Source organism: Budorcas taxicolor, chromosome 23 (genome assembly GCF_023091745.1).
Source record: "Budorcas taxicolor isolate Tak-1 chromosome 23, Takin1.1, whole genome shotgun sequence".
Lineage (NCBI taxonomy): Eukaryota > Metazoa > Chordata > Mammalia > Artiodactyla > Bovidae > Budorcas > Budorcas taxicolor.
This window is the reverse complement of record NC_068932.1, coordinates 41,650,683-41,665,902: the sequence shown is the minus strand read 5'-3', so window position 1 is coordinate 41,665,902 and position 15,220 is coordinate 41,650,683. Positions and strand designations below refer to the sequence as shown.

Below are 15,220 nucleotides of genomic sequence, written 5' to 3'. Positions count from 1 at the left end.
ATGACATGCGGGGTTGATAGCCTCTTTTTAGTTTAAAAAGCCCCACATGCAAGGGCAACTGACTTCAAGCCTCTTTCAGGAATCCGGGGTGATGGGGCACCGTGTTCCCAGCACTCGCGAACCCCCAGGCTGACTCTGAAATAACTGGTGAGACCTCGAGCTCAACCCTCACAGACAACATGGTTTAAAGAGCAGGCGGTTGACATGATAATCGATTCAAAGAGACTGTAACCAGCTGTTCCCGGGAAAGAAGGACGCCAGGACGCAGAGTACGAGCAAGTATTTTAATAACTCAAGTCACTGTGCTCCCGGTTCTGAAGAGATTCCTAAAAGAGGCAACTGCGGCCATTCCGGAAGCCAGCGCTCACCATCCCATTGTCTCAGCATCTCCCTCCTCTGGGTGTTGACTCGGAAGAAAGCATAAACACGCCCGGTACCATCCCGGCTCCCATGGGACCTTCCTCTTATCTATGCGTTACAGCAACTGCCTTGGCTGGACTAAGATGGTGACTCAGTTAAAGGAGAAGACAAATGCTGACTGTCCAAGCAGGGACGGTCCAAGCTGGCAAGAAAAAGCACGCTGCGTACATAGGATACAGAAGGGAGAGTGTCTGCCTGTGGGTCTACAACGTTTTACATTGGCTTTCGGCTGCGATCTATCAAGAAGGGTTCTGCTGGCCAGTGTTTCTGCGGAACAAGCAACATGGCAGTCAAGTCTTGGGCATCCGGTGCCACCAGCCCCGGAGTCACCGAGCATCGTCCACCGGAGAGTTCTCTGAGGGAAACATGGAGTCCAGCTCATGCCTCTGCCTACGGGTCAATTTCTTCAGGAATCACGGTGACCATAATGTCTTCATTGCCCCGGCGGACAACCATATTCAGGGTGCTTTCCTTCTTAATGACGTCACTGACGTCGTTGGCGGAGACCACCGACTGTCCATTGATGCTGATGATGACATCGTTTTCCTTGAGCCCCCCGCTGCAACACAAACAGAAACGTGACTGCAGTGTTTCCATGTCTCCTGGCATAGCCACCAGGAAAGGTGAGCAACCTTACCTCTACAGAGGCACAGTTTAGGACCTGAGAGCCCAGAGCAAACAGGGTGGGATGGTAGTTAACTTTCGTGAGAATGGCTTAAACCACCCATGGGTTGCATTATTGCCTTTTGAGGTTTTTAGGCCACATCAGCAATCATGTCCACTATAGAAATGTGTGCGAGCATCTGTCTGATCTTATCACAGACTGACCCCAAAGGAAGTGAGAACACATCAGTGACCATGGTGGCCAGCGTGCTCGTCATGGGTATTATAACTCTACAGTGCCTACAGGCGTGGTTCCACTGTGAGGCACCGCTTTGTATTATTGCTGCTGTAACCTTAACTCTTGTGTGTGACACCATCAAATAAGCTGTTATGCGCCTTAGTGGCCTTAGGACAGGGGTCAGCAAAGTTTTTTGGTAAATGGCTAGAGAGGAAATATTTTAGTCTTTGCAGGCCAGATGGTCCCCATCACAACAACCCAACTCTGCCATGGGAGTCCAAAAGCCACCACAAACAATATATAATCTGCTGGGCGTGGCTGTGCCCCAGTAAGATTTCATTTACGTAACACTAAAATTTGAATTTCGTAGCATTTTTAAGTGTCCTAAAATAACTGTTCTTAATTAAATCATTTCAACCATTTAAAAATGCAAAATCTTTCTGTAAAGCAATTATCCTTCAATAAAAAATAAATGAATTTTAAAACGAAAAATAAAAATAAAATAAAAATGCAAATCTAATCTTAACCCAGAAGCAGGCAGCAGACCAGATCTGGCTCCTGGGAACAGTCTGCTGGCCACTCCCTGGTCTAGCACGTCTCCGTGGATATTACGTCCACATAGTCTATGGGGCTGCAAAGAGTCTGACTCAACTGAGCGACTAACACTTCCACAGGTAATAAACCTGACTGTGGGTCGAGCAACTTCTTTCCGTGTTACTTTGATATTTCCTGTGCTAATTTTCTAGAGGTGTGGATAAGCAGGGCCTGACTGGTAACAGGCATAATTACAGAAGGCCTCAGGAAGAGATGCCTCTAGCATCAGGAAGAGATGCCTCTAGCAGCCTAGGCCAGGATCACTGCCTGAGGTCTCAGACTCAGGCAGTGATCCTGAGTTCCTTCAACCGTCTTTCCCCAGCCAGGTCTGTCCCAGAGACTCCTAACAAGTCCATCTGATTCCCTCCTGAAGAGGACGTCTAGCCAGGCAGCACCTTTCTGCCGACGAGCCCTGAGCTGAGCCAGGTTGGAAGCCCTGCCCGACAGGATGGACACAGATGTTGGACCATTCTGTCAAGGGTCCTCACGGTCACCTGAAGTGAGACGGAAAGAACTGTCCCCTGCCCCCTACCCCCAAGAAACACATGATTATCAGGAAAATGGAGAAGAATTCTAACTCACGCTTCTGCGGGGGTATCAGGAATTACTTCGATGATATATGCTCCTGAAAGCACATCGGGGAAGTCTCGGTGGCGATCCTTCAACTCTTTGGCTTTGCTGCTTGGGAGAAAGAACACCTGGATTAACCATTAAGAACAACGGGGCTCCCACAGGGCTTCTTCTCCATCCCTGATCCTAATGTCAAATTCCAATGTAAAAAAAATCAGGGTTTGGTTTTTTTTTTTTTTACTATTAAAGTTTCCTTTTTATTATTATTTTTTAATGTTTCTTTCTTTACTTATTTGGCTGAGCCAGATCTTTGTTGTGGCATGCAGGATATTTAGTTGCATCATGTGGGATCCAGTTCCCTGACCAGGGATCGAAACTGGGCCCCTTGCGCTGGGAGTGCAGAGTCTTAGCCACTGGACCATCAGGGAAGTGGTCCAGTGGTCCAAAGTGGAAGTGGACCAGGGAAGTGGTCCAAAATCCCTGGAGGGGTCCAGGGATTTTGATTCTGCTGCAAACTGCTTATTTCCTAGAGTCAAAGATTTACCGGATGACACCAAGAAAAATGTTTTAGCATTATCATTTTTATTAATTAATTGAGAGTAGCTACCACTGAAGAGCCTGGTGTGTTGCAGTTCATGGGGTCACAAAGAGTTCGACACACACACAACAACCACTTAAGAAGTCAGGACAGTGTGAGGGTTGGCCTGCTTTGGAACCCCAGCTCTGCACCTTCCTGACCGTGTGATCTCGGGCAGTTGCTTAACCTCTCTGTGCCTGGCTTTTCTCACCTGTTAAACAGGCACAGTGCCATGAGGTTGTCATGAGGACCACATGATCTTATCTAGATCTAGCCCCTGGTCCCGTGCCCGGCACTGAGCAAGCACGCAAAAAAGGGTGGGTAGGCTCCCCGTGGCTAGTGACCACTGCCATCACCCATTCACCCCAGCTTTCACACATATTAAAAATTGCTCAGTGCTCACCACACACCAACAAGCCTGCCCAGTTATTCTGATCCCAGAGGGAGAAAATTGAGGCACTCAGGGCTCAAGTCATCTCAAAGTCACAAGCCAGGAAATAGTTGAGCTGGGACAGGAAGCCAGGAGGCTGGAGCCCCGGGCCCACATTCCTTCCCTTCCCTACATCCCCCAGGCTTCCATTTCTCAGAGTTCCAAGACAAGACCTGATGCACATTTCAGGCTTGGCAAGCCAGCGAAGAAAGGCACCACCATTTATCACACCTGTCTAAACTAATAGTCATGTGTTCGTATTCATTAATAGCCAGTTAATTACAGTAATTAAGATATTAGTATTTATATCAACAGGTTCTGCTCTTTGCCGACTTAACTTCCAAGAGTTTCAAGCAGGCCCTTAGGTACCAAGACGCCTACAATCACACCAGGTTTTTTCATCAAGGTTCAAACACCAGTATGTCATGCGTCTGGCAGGCACATACCGCAACTTTCACCAGCTTGGGGAAAACAAGCCCATCAGTCATGCCGGCCTGCCTGGCATTCCAGGAGCCCCAGCCCACAGGCGGCAGAGCTAAGGAAAGGCAGGGCGCTCTGGGGCGCTAAGGGAGGGGCTTAGGGCACTCCTGGAATGTGGGTTTCAACAGATCAGGTGGGGAGAGGAAGGCATGGAAGTGGGGGGCGGCGGGAGGTGGGGCGATGACCAACACCCGGGCTCGTCAGGCCCGCCTTCAGAGAAAAGTGTGGGCTTCCCTGGTGGCTCAGATGGTAAAGCGTCTGCCTGCAATGCGGGAGACTTGGAGTTCAGTTCACTTTCTTTTCTTTCTTTCAAAGAAAAGCAGAATCTTTCAGAAGGAAGGATCTGCTCAGAACCCCAGAAACAAACGTGAAGGACAAAACAACATGAAAGAAAGTGAAGTTGCTCAGTCGTGTCCGACTCTTTGCGACCCCATGGACTGTAGCCTACCAGGATCCTCAGTCCTCAGAAACTTTCCAGGCAAGAATACTGGAGTGGGTTGCCATTTCCCCCTCCAGGGGATCTTCCCGACCCAGGGATGGAACCCGGGTCTCGCGCATTGCAGGCAGACGCTTTACCATCTGAGCCACCAGGGAAGCCCACGTGAGGCCAAGGTTAACGGCCCCTCCTCTCTTTCCTAACGGTACTTAAACCAGACACTGAGCTGTCTCGAGGCAGAATAAGGTTTCTCTTTTCGGGGTGCCCATGAGAGTCCTCTGAAGTTAGTCTGTTTTAAATTTAAGACAGAGGGACATCCCTGGTGGTCCAGGGGCTAAGACTCAGAGCTCCCAGTGCAGGGGGCCCGGGGTTCAATCCCTGCTCAGGGAAGTAGATCCCACACGTGGTAACTAAGAGTTCAAGTGTCAAAACTAAAAGATCCCACATGCCATGACTGAGACCCGGCACAGCCGTGTAAGTTAAATATTTGAATTGTAAACAAACAAATAAATATTTGAACTTATAGAAATAAGTGAATTTAAGACACAGACAGACACGGACGTCCTGTTACCGACCTGGGTGTGAGTGACATCATTCGTATGCCAATATACTTCTTCTTGGTGATGGCTTTGCCTGGTGGGGCCACAGAAGGAAGCAGAAGGTCAGCCCAGTTGGCGGCTGTGCCGGGGACACCAGGAGCAGTGGGGTTCCATCCCCCCAGTTTGTCATGTAGTCAGGGCCATACAGGGATGCTCTCAGCTTGTGGTTCAAATCCTGATTGGGATACTACCTGCCTCCTCTCTCCCCCAGGTAGAAGGTAAACAGCACACCTGACAGGGACCCTGTTGAGCTTCGAACCCCCAGCCTGACACTGAGCAGAAGAGTCACTAAACATTTGTGGACTGAATGAGCTCCTTGAATCTCAGTTTTCTCATCAGTAAAATGGGACTAAGTCCCACCTGATCAGGCAAAGGAATTAAATGACATTAATGAATGATGCAGTGAAATGATGTACAGAAATCACCCAAGATCATGCCTGGTACATAATAGATTGAACCATATGAAACATGCATGATCATAGGCCAAAAAAAACTGTCAGACATCGATGACCTCGTGACATGCATTCCTTTCCCTTCTTGATAGGAAAGGTGTGGCTGACTTCAGGGGGTCATTTTCCCTGCCCTCCAGTTTCTGAGGGGTAGCCAAGCCCCAGGCCTAAAATCTCTGGTGGGCTGCCAGGGGCGTTTGCTTTACCTTTGGCTTGTCGGTCATGGGATTCCGTTAGGAACTTTTTAATCTTATCAGATGGAATTGCAAAGGAGATTCCAGCTGTCACTTTCAGTGTGTTAATTCCTATCACTTCACCATCCTGAAAAGCAAAAGGCAAATAGCTTGCTGAATCCATGAAGATTCACCTGAAGATACCCACCGAGAGAGAGTGGAGAATTTGCATGGAAGGAGTCTTGGAGCCTCTTCAGAGACATGATTGGGGTAGGAGGAGACGGACGGATGGGGCTTCCACATTACAGAGCGAGAGGCCTGACTTGTGCGCAGCATTAAGCTAAGCTGAGCAGTGGAAGAATCAGTACCCACTGGACTCAGGACTGAGTGATCAACACAATGAAAGCACAGCATCAGAAAGTTTCAAAATGTACAATTGCTTCTTGGGCAGGGAATACATGTCCAAAAGCCCCAGAGTCCTACTAATATATAGCACAGGGGACTCTGCTCAATGTTCTGTGGCAGCTGGGACAGGAGGGGACTTTGGGGGAGAACAGATACATGTGTATGTTTGGCCGAGTCCCTCTGCTGTCCACCTGAAACTATCACAGCATTGTTAATCAGCTATACTCCAAGATAAAATAAAAGTTAAAAAAAACAAAAACAAAAAACCTCAGAGACCTTTAGGTAGCTATCCACACCTTCCTGCTTCTCCCGTTTCCAGGAATCTTAAGATTCCTCTGCTGACATCAGGGAGGAACCATCTAGTGCTCAGGGCGGACAGACTTTATCCCCAGGAAAACAAACCCTCATCTCCAAGCAGCCTTGGGGATCTGGGAGAGGCGGAATCTCACAATCAAATCTCATTTCCTCTGCTTGTTGCAAACCAGCTTTAAACCATGGAGGAAGCCAGTGTGTGTGCTTCCATTCAAGATAAATTCACAGTTTAGCGAACGCCACACCATAGGAAACCATCCTGGAATAATAGGCTCGCCTCGTGCCATCCAACCATTATTTTGAACACTAAACTTAAAAGGTTGTCCAACTCGGGCTTAGAGGGGAAAACTGCCAGGAGTGGGTAAGTCGCTCCTTGCACACTTCCCATAGCACTCAGAATTCAGTCCCCAACTCCGAGGGACCATCCAGGAGGCACTGCCCTCCTGGGCTTTGCTAAACAAGGTGGCTTAGATTTCATCACCTATAAATGAGGGCTGGGATACGGGACCCTGAGCTGCAGCCTGGCTCTGACAATCTGATTCAAAGGCTTCCCTTTTCATGTTTAAATAAAATACAAACTTAGGTGACATCTTTGTGAGTGGGGTAACTCCTCATTCCAAGCCAGGTCTTAAGGGAGGCACCCAGCCAAGACAAAGCCTATGGATGAGCCAAGTCAGCTCCTCAGGCAACTGAGGGGCAAGCCAGAACTGCTGACACCTTCAAAATAAAGACTGGCTCCTTTAACTGGTCCTGGATCAAACCTGAATTCCAATGCCTTTACTTGTAATGTGGAGACACAAGCATGTCCGCTGGCATAGCATTTCCAATCCAAACACCAGCATGCCTTACTCTTTCCAGAAAAGATAAGAAGAGACATTTGCAAGGTACAGTGCGGTCACAGATTTCAATTTGAAAGGATTAGATAATATGCTTTGGCAAGTTCATATCTGAAAAGAAATCAAAAGGGGGGAAAAAAAGACACGTAGATAGATTTTTTGAAAGCCTTACCAGGTTTACTAATGGGCCTCCAGAGTTTCCATACTGAAAATAAGCAAAAATTAAAAGGTTATGAGTTTATATATAATTACATGGTCCAATCTACCTCCCTGCCTGGCAGGCCCCTGAGTGCAAATTCTTTCCTGACATCTGTCTACCTAATATTTTGCTGGCAAAACAAAGGACCTTAACAGTTTTCAGAGAGTGTTAAGTACCATAAATGGGGTATTTATATATTGATTTTTTTTTTTTTCTCCAAAGCCCAGAGGCCAACAAAAAATTCCCAAAACACCTAACACATCTTCCCTCTCTCAACAGTAAGTTGGCTACCCACTTGCTCAATGTCACGGTCTTTCAAATCTGTGCCATCTCCCTCCACGTCTATGTGATCCCTACTTTGCTGCTGGGGCTGAAAATCCACACGGTTTGCTCTATTTCCATTACTTCACGCAGATCACAAGAAGGTTTGGGAATAAAGCCTACTAGAGGCAGCGAGTGCACAAAACACACTGTGTTTCTTATTTATTAGACAGATGGAGGGGAAAGCGCTTTTTGAGAAACGTCAGTCCTAAAGGGAAACAGCTGAAGTGGAAAAATGTGACTTAAAATTAAGATTCCACTGATGAGATTGTGTGGGACAATCCCTGACCTCACTGGACATCGAATGGGTTGGCCTGGTGCTCAGACTGTGCTCCCTCAAAGACAGCGGAAACACCTCTGGGGGCTGCAGAGCCTGTGCGAAGCTGAGCATCCCTCCTTCCACAAGGTTGCACAGGCAGCTCGACCCAGGGGTGGCTGACCCTGGGGCGGGGCAGCGGGAGGATGGAGAACTTCTCCAGGCCGCAGACTTGGGCAAATCTCAAGTGCCCGCCACAGGAGTCCCGGGAGACTGCCAACAGTCTGAGGGCCAGCCCTCCTGCCTTGCCTGCTTTAGGGGTTCAAAAGGGCCCTATTGGAAGCACCATGAAGATGCTGACTCCACCCCGGTGTCTGAGCCCAGCCTAGCTTCCCAGCTGCAGCCCGACCCTGTGGCAGACGGGCTCACGTTGATGATGGCGTCTGTCTGGATGTAGTCCATGTCCGAGTTCCGGAGCCCCAGCTCTTTGCCACCGCGCTGGGTGGTGCTGACGATCCCCGTAGTGACTGTGTTTTGAAGGGAAAATGGGCTTCCGATGGCGACCACGAATTCTCCCGGCCGCAGCTCCGAGGAGCGGCCAAGCAGTAGCACGGGCAGCTTTCCCTGGAAACACAAGGTTGGCATTGCTGTGTTGGGTTAGGTGAACAAAACGGGTAAACGCATGGATGTCACAGAATACCAGGCACCAGGGGCCACTCGTATTCACCGGGCCTTGCAGGAAACTGAGGTCAGGCGTGACCTCCCTTCCCAGCTGAGGACTAACGTCCCTCCCACCCAAGATAATCAGGACAGGTCAAGTGCACACTGCCGCCACGTGCCAGGAAAGACGTGGGATGGATACTGGAGGCCACCAGCTCAGGGTCTCAACACATCTTGAACCTGTCAGCACAGATTTGCTCCGAAACCTTGAGGCCAAGAGACAGAGGGGGATGAGTATAGGATTGGGGCAAGCCTGACTGCAGGCATGGTGAAGAGTGAAGTCCCAAGGAAGGATCTAGAGCCCACAGCCCCGGGGGAGAGGAAGAGTGGATCGGCCCCCTCTTATTGTAGGCACGTCCCTCCTAGGTCTTGAGGAATCAGGAGCTCTGAGGGCTTGGAGCTGCCCTGACTCAGTCCGGGGCATCTCTGTGCTAATCCTGGTGATGGGCAGAGGTGGGGTTGGGGACAGCAAGGCATCCAGGGCCACTGGACACCAAGACCCAAGAGGCAGGCTCTCTCCTCTCCTGGTAAAGTCTTCCACCACCGTCTCTGCTCCCTCCGCCCCTAGGCAGGCTGATTAATCCAACAAAGCCTGCTTGATCCCCAATGACCTGTGATGGCCAGTAGAGTCAGGAGCCCCAAACTACTCTTCAAACCAAAACGGGACAAAACAAAGCCAACTCGAGTCACAAGGGCTGAGGAGCGCGGGGCTTCCGTCCTGGAGAGCTCTAAGCTCTCCTCCCTCCCTTCCTCCCTAGAGCCAGGCAAACCTCCGAGTCCCTCTCGCATTTGCTTCCTGAGTCAAAATGAGCAGCTGCTCCGAGAAACAGGGACCAGCCCAGAAAGCAAAGACCTGGCCCAGGCCTCATGCTAATTGCAATGTAAGAGTCCTCCTGTTTGTCCGCCTCAAAAACAAAGGAAAGAGGAGAGGAGGCTGGGAGGGCGCGGTGGGTGGAAACCAGCAGTTATTTCAGCATCGCCTCTGCCAGGGACAGAGCAGAAACCAGCTAATAAGATGGGGAGGTCGCTGGGCCCATTTCACTGAAGAAGAAACTGAGGTTCTAAGCAACTGGGTGACTTGAGATAGGCCAGGGGCTTAAAACTACAACACTGAACCCAGACTCTCATCCACTACAAAGGTACTGGGCCACAAAGACCCCCTCTGACCCCAAATAAGGAAGATGCTGGTCAGGAACATGTTGGATCAGAAAACTCAAGGGCTTCCCTTGCATGGTTCAGATGGTAAAGAATCTGCCTGCAGTGTGGGGGACCTGGGTTCAATCCCTGGGTTGGGAAGATCCCCTGGAGAAGGGAATGGCAACTCACTCCGGTATTCTTGCCTGAGAATCCCATGGACAGAGGAGCCTAGAAGGCTGCAGTCCACGGAGTCACAAAGAGACACGACCAGGAGACTAACACACACACAGACACGTGAAAAATGATGCCCTCAGATCACAGATACTAAGAGGCCTAGAAGAGCACCACAGTCCAGAGCCCAGACCACGCGGCCTGATTAGATTGTGGCCGGACCTTACAGCCATTCTGGTCCTCAGTGTTCTGACCTGGAAAACGGGAATAACGCAGTTCACTGATCTCATCAGTTTGATGTGAGAATTCAGTGACCTGGGATCTGAACAGCTCTGTGAATGCTACCTGTCAGTGAAACATCATGTAAGTGGAGCATATAAGCATCAGCTGTGTTACTGTGATTAACGTCAGAGTCTGTGCAGACTCTGTGGGGGAAACCCCACCAAGTAAACTCCCATAGAGTAGGCCATGTCTCCCAGCCCTTACCGTCCCCACTCCCCACCCAGGAGGAGGCTGGGGGCACAGCTCTGCCCTGACAGTAACACTGTGCCCTTGTGGTCCCCCAAGGCTGAAGTGTATGGCCCTGCTCTGGAGTGGGGCAGGCCTGCAAGCCCCCACTCCCGAGCTCATCTAGAAGTGCGCCAATGAGCTCAGCAGGGCCTGTTTACCCTGGGCCCATGCCAGCTGCCTCTGCCAGGGATGACTTCATCCAACAGCCACAGGGGGTGAGCGGACAGGAGTCAGAGCTGGTGATGAGCACTCGGCCGCCCAGGGGGAAGCCTGCCGGGCGACACTGCCACTCCTTCGGGACCCAGGGACAGCCTTCAAAGCTGGGCTGGAGGGCTGGACAGGGCGGCCATGGCTCCCGGGCTGGGTTCTCCAGCTGCTTTTCACCAATTTCAAGGTGAGAGGTCAAGTTCAAACCCAGAAGGTGGGCCCAAACCATATCAGTGCAGCAGCAAGACGGGAACCACATCAGAAAGTTACATGGGAGGACTCACTGTGGGGTCTTAATTAGCATCCGCTCATCTTCCAACCCTGTCCCTTCACCTCCACCCCCTAGGAAAGGGGGCCAGACCCAGGGGGCCACATCACAGTGGGTTTCGAAGGAAGAGGGGCCTGAAGACAGCGCTCCCTAGAACTCCTGTCTCCAAGTCTGAGCTCAGACCCAGGCACCGAGGAAAGCAGGCAACGCTGTGGGAGCAGAAGCCGTATGGATGGAGGAGAGAGCCCCCGTGAGGAAGCAGAGAATCGAGGGCCCACGTACGGCTCAGGTCAGCTGCGCTCCCTGCAGAGGAGCAGGCCTGCAGCCAGGAATGGGGCCCAGAGGACCCCATGTACCAGCTGGGCTCCAGCGCAGTAAAGTCACTCACTGGAGTGACCATGCAGGCTGGGACTGGTGGGCACCAGCAATACAGGCCCAGAGTCTCCCCAGGGGCCACTCCTCACTTCAACACAAGGGAAGAAATTCAGCTCACAAGCCATCATGGGCCAAACCTGCACCAATGGCAGCACCGGGTGTCACCTTGTTTAAGTTTTATTCACAGAAGCATCTCCTAGATTCTAAGGGACAATCATAAGACAGAAATAAGCAAGTGGACATATCTCAAGGGGGATTCTTAGACTATGAAGCTTGGACTGATGTGGAAGGAATCAATTTTTACCCCTCAGGTGACAAAGCCCTTTTCCACAACCGCCTTGGCAGTTAGTGCATATTTTTCCCCGTTTTACAGATGTGGAAACTGAGGCTCAGAGCCGAATTGACTCCTCACAGCTTGCAAACAGCCTGGCTAAATGAGAGAACAGGCTTCCCACCTCTTAGAGCTTCACTCCTGGTCGGTGTTAATCTGAATTCTAATTGTAGGCAGAAATCTTTGCAAGGGAGTGACGGGGCTGTAAATGTGGGCCAGGCCAGATTTACAGCCCTTCAGGAGGTCAAAATGCCTCCCGTGGGCCATTTGGCTTCTGCTCTCCGCAGGTGCTGGCTGGCCCTTCGAGCGCCAGGCTCTCCAGCCTGTTTTAGATACAACAGGGGCTCGTTCTCAGCCTCTCTCCTCATCTTGGGCCTGTCTGCTCCGTGCAGCGATACCTCCGCTGGCCAAATTCCTACTTGGTAATTGAGCATTTTATTCCATAGCTGTCTAGACACACACACTCCACGGGGGGACCTGGGGAAGATACAATGCAGATACAGTGGGAAATGCCAAGACATGCCTCAGCCTTGACCCGGGGATGGGAAAACCCTGGGGCCGACCCCCTCAACCCCTCCCAATTCCCGGTTTAACCCTGCGCTGCAGTCCACAGGCTGGTTCCCACGCCACCCACATCAAAGCTGTCTCCAGGCTCCTGGTGGCAGACACTCTGTCTGAGCCTCACTCTGCAGAGACCCGGCCACAGGCCATCTTGGAGATGCCAGCCTGGCTCCTGACAGCCGCTGCTCACATCTCATCACCTCACTGGAGCCTCGCAGCACGCCTATGAAGCAAAGGCACAGACATTCATCCTCCGCTTGGCAGGTGGGAGGAGGAGGGGAAGGAAGAAGAATGGGCAGACGCACAGCTCCCGTCCCTTGTCTTCAGGTTCTCCAGGTGTTGCAGGGGGAAGGTGAAATGCAGTTGGGCATGCAGCAAAGCAGGCGTGGAGAGCTCATAGTGGAAAAGCTCAACCCCAAGGCTCCGGACCAGAGCCGAGCAAGAGCCCTTGGACCTCACCAGGAGAGCCTCATGTTATCCCAAACCCTCCAGCACGAAGGGCATCCCAAGGTGAGTCCATCATACTGCCCGTTCTCAAGGTCACGCTCTTGCTGATGAGAGGGAGGAGACTGGGAGGCCAGTGGGAGAGGCAAGAAATCTAAGTTGAAAGGCACGTGGCCCTCAGCCTGTAAGTGACTCGCTTGTGCTAAATGCCGGCCCCACAGCAGAGTCAGCAAGAGGGGCTGGAAGGGAACATGGATCCCCCAGGTCATTGGCCATGCCACCCAGGTCAACAGAGAAACAGCCCAGACGAGGGTGTCAGAGTCTTGCGTGTGGACTCCAGACACGCCATGTCCACGTTAAGTCACTAACAATAAGCTGTAGGCAGGATATGAATGGTGTGATAGATTTACTGCTAAAGCATGGAGGCATGTTTTACTGCTAAAACATACATAGCATGATTAAAGAAGGCTCTTACCATTCGTTTAGATGACAACAAATGAAGGACCCACAACCAGCAGCCCTGACAATACGCCTCCCATGAAATAATGCCTACACTGAAAGAGAACCTTCTCAACAAGTATTCACCAAGGGCCAGGCCTGGCACAAGGATCACAAAAAATCAATGAAATCCACCTGTGCCCTCTAGGCTTACTGTCTGACGGGTGGGTAGCCACACAAATCATCAAGACACACATCAAGGCAATAAAAAGAGCTAAAATCCATCTCCCTCCCCTACGGCAACTCAGCAGAGAATCTTCCGTAAGGGCTAAATATAGATCAACACTAAAAAATGATTTGAGTGCATTAATTAGGGTTTTTTTTTTTTTCCCAGCCGCAAGTAACAGAAAAACCAATGCAAATAAAATAAACATCCACCTGCTCAAGGGCAGAGTGGTGGGAGGACTGATCTCTTCCAAGGCTCAAGGGCAAGGGCGAGAAGCAGCTCCTTCCTTCCAGCTCATCAACAGCAGCCTGTTTCACGGCCACGAGAGGGCCACCATCATTCCAGGCAGGACATGAAGACGTGACAATACCAACTGGAAGTAATAGGCTCTTTGCTCCCTTGTGTGTCTCTTCAGAAGGGCTGAGAGTCTAGAAGGGCCCAGCACATTCCATTCTTCCCTGGGGGTCAAGGTTACCCTCAACCATACTTTGGTGGGGGCTGGGGTGATCATGGCCCCCATGGCTGCCTTAGCCCCTCAGGATGTGCCTGAGTTAGGTGCTGGGGCGGGGGCAGTCAGGAGTGGACTGAAAACAAACTCAGGGCTGTGTCAGCAAGACGGAGGAAGGCTTCGTGGTGGGTAACCATCAGTGTCCACTGAAGCTTAGGGAGAAAACGGTTCCTTTTACAGTGGTGATCCTAATATACGTCTGAAAAGGGCTGCAAGTATATATTGCTTCAGGCAGATTTGGGGGGAGTGGAGGGAGGAAGAGGAGAAGGAACGGAAAGCATTGTTTCAAAGGAAAGCAATGATCACAAAGCGCCAGGGCCGTCAGCGTGAGATACGAGTGGCTTGTAGACAAACCTCCCCCTGTCCACATGCCCTACATGCGTCATGCTCTGTCCTGAGGGCGTGAGAAATGAAGTACTTCCTGCCACATCAGTAAACGAGGATGCCACAGTCATCAGCGGCTGCAGCCCTCTAAGGTGAGCTAGAGAGCCCTAAGAGCACTCAGGAAGGAGAAGGATACCAGCCATCAGATTGCAGCCACTCCCTATGGTGAGCCCCAAAGCAGCTCACAATGTGAAAAAAAAGAAAACAACACACAAGAAACACCCAGGATGGCAGAGATGCTTAAGAAAGGAATGATTTCAGTGAACCCAGACTCTTGCACCATCCCATACATAAAAAAAAGCACTAAACTCCCTAACTTGGGATATCTGGTTTGCCTTTATTAACAATAATCTTTTGATGTGAAGACTTTGCTGTTTAGTTGCTAAGTTGTGCCAGACCCTTTGTGACCTCATGGACTACCAGGCTCCTCTGTCCTCCACCGTCTCCTGGAAATTCACATCCGTTGAGTCAGTGATGTTATCTAACCATCTCATCCTCTGCTGCTCCCTTCTCCTCCTGGCCTCAGTCTTTCCCAGCATCAGGGTCTTTTCCAATGAGTCAGCTCTTCAGTTGATACTCACGGTTGTGACAACACTAACTGGAAGTAATAGGCTCTTTGCTCCCTTGTGTGTCTCTTCAGAAGGGCTGAGAGTCCAGAAGGCCCCAGCACATTCCATTCTTCCCTGGGGGTCATCAGCCACCATCTGGTCACAAGGTTACCCTCAACCATCCTTTCATGGGGGCTGGGGTAATCATGGCCCCTGAGGCTGCCTTAGCCCCTCAGGATGTGTCTGAGTTAGGTGCTGGGGAAGGAGGGCATCAGTCCTTCCAATGATATTCAGGGTTTATTTCCTTTAGGATTGACTGGTTTGATAAGTAAGACTACCTGCCTTTTGTTGCAAAACTTCCATATAATCTGGCTCTTCCGCTCTCCTCCTCTGAGCAATTCCCTCAGGATCACTTGAAATGCTATCTCCCTGGACTGAAGTCCTAAAAATTCCCACCCAATAAAATGTAAGTCTCAACGCCTAGGTTGTGACTA

General features: G+C 50.7%; 1 protein-coding gene across 1 annotated transcript in view; it reads right to left on the bottom strand.

Annotated features, from left to right (window-relative positions):
• Positions 1-270: 270 nt before the first annotated feature.
• Positions 271-15,220, bottom strand: part of HTRA1 (HtrA serine peptidase 1) — a 59,296-nt gene continuing 44,346 nt past the window's right edge. The window contains exons 4-9 of the mRNA XM_052660809.1: positions 8,328-8,522; positions 7,295-7,327; positions 5,603-5,717; positions 4,924-4,981; positions 2,438-2,533; positions 271-979 (exon numbers count right to left, since the gene is read on the bottom strand). Of these exons, the coding sequence (XP_052516769.1) occupies positions 811-979; positions 2,438-2,533; positions 4,924-4,981; positions 5,603-5,717; positions 7,295-7,327; positions 8,328-8,522 (666 nt within the window). The 3' untranslated portion in view covers positions 271-810. The remainder of the gene's footprint in view (positions 980-2,437; positions 2,534-4,923; positions 4,982-5,602; positions 5,718-7,294; positions 7,328-8,327; positions 8,523-15,220) is intronic.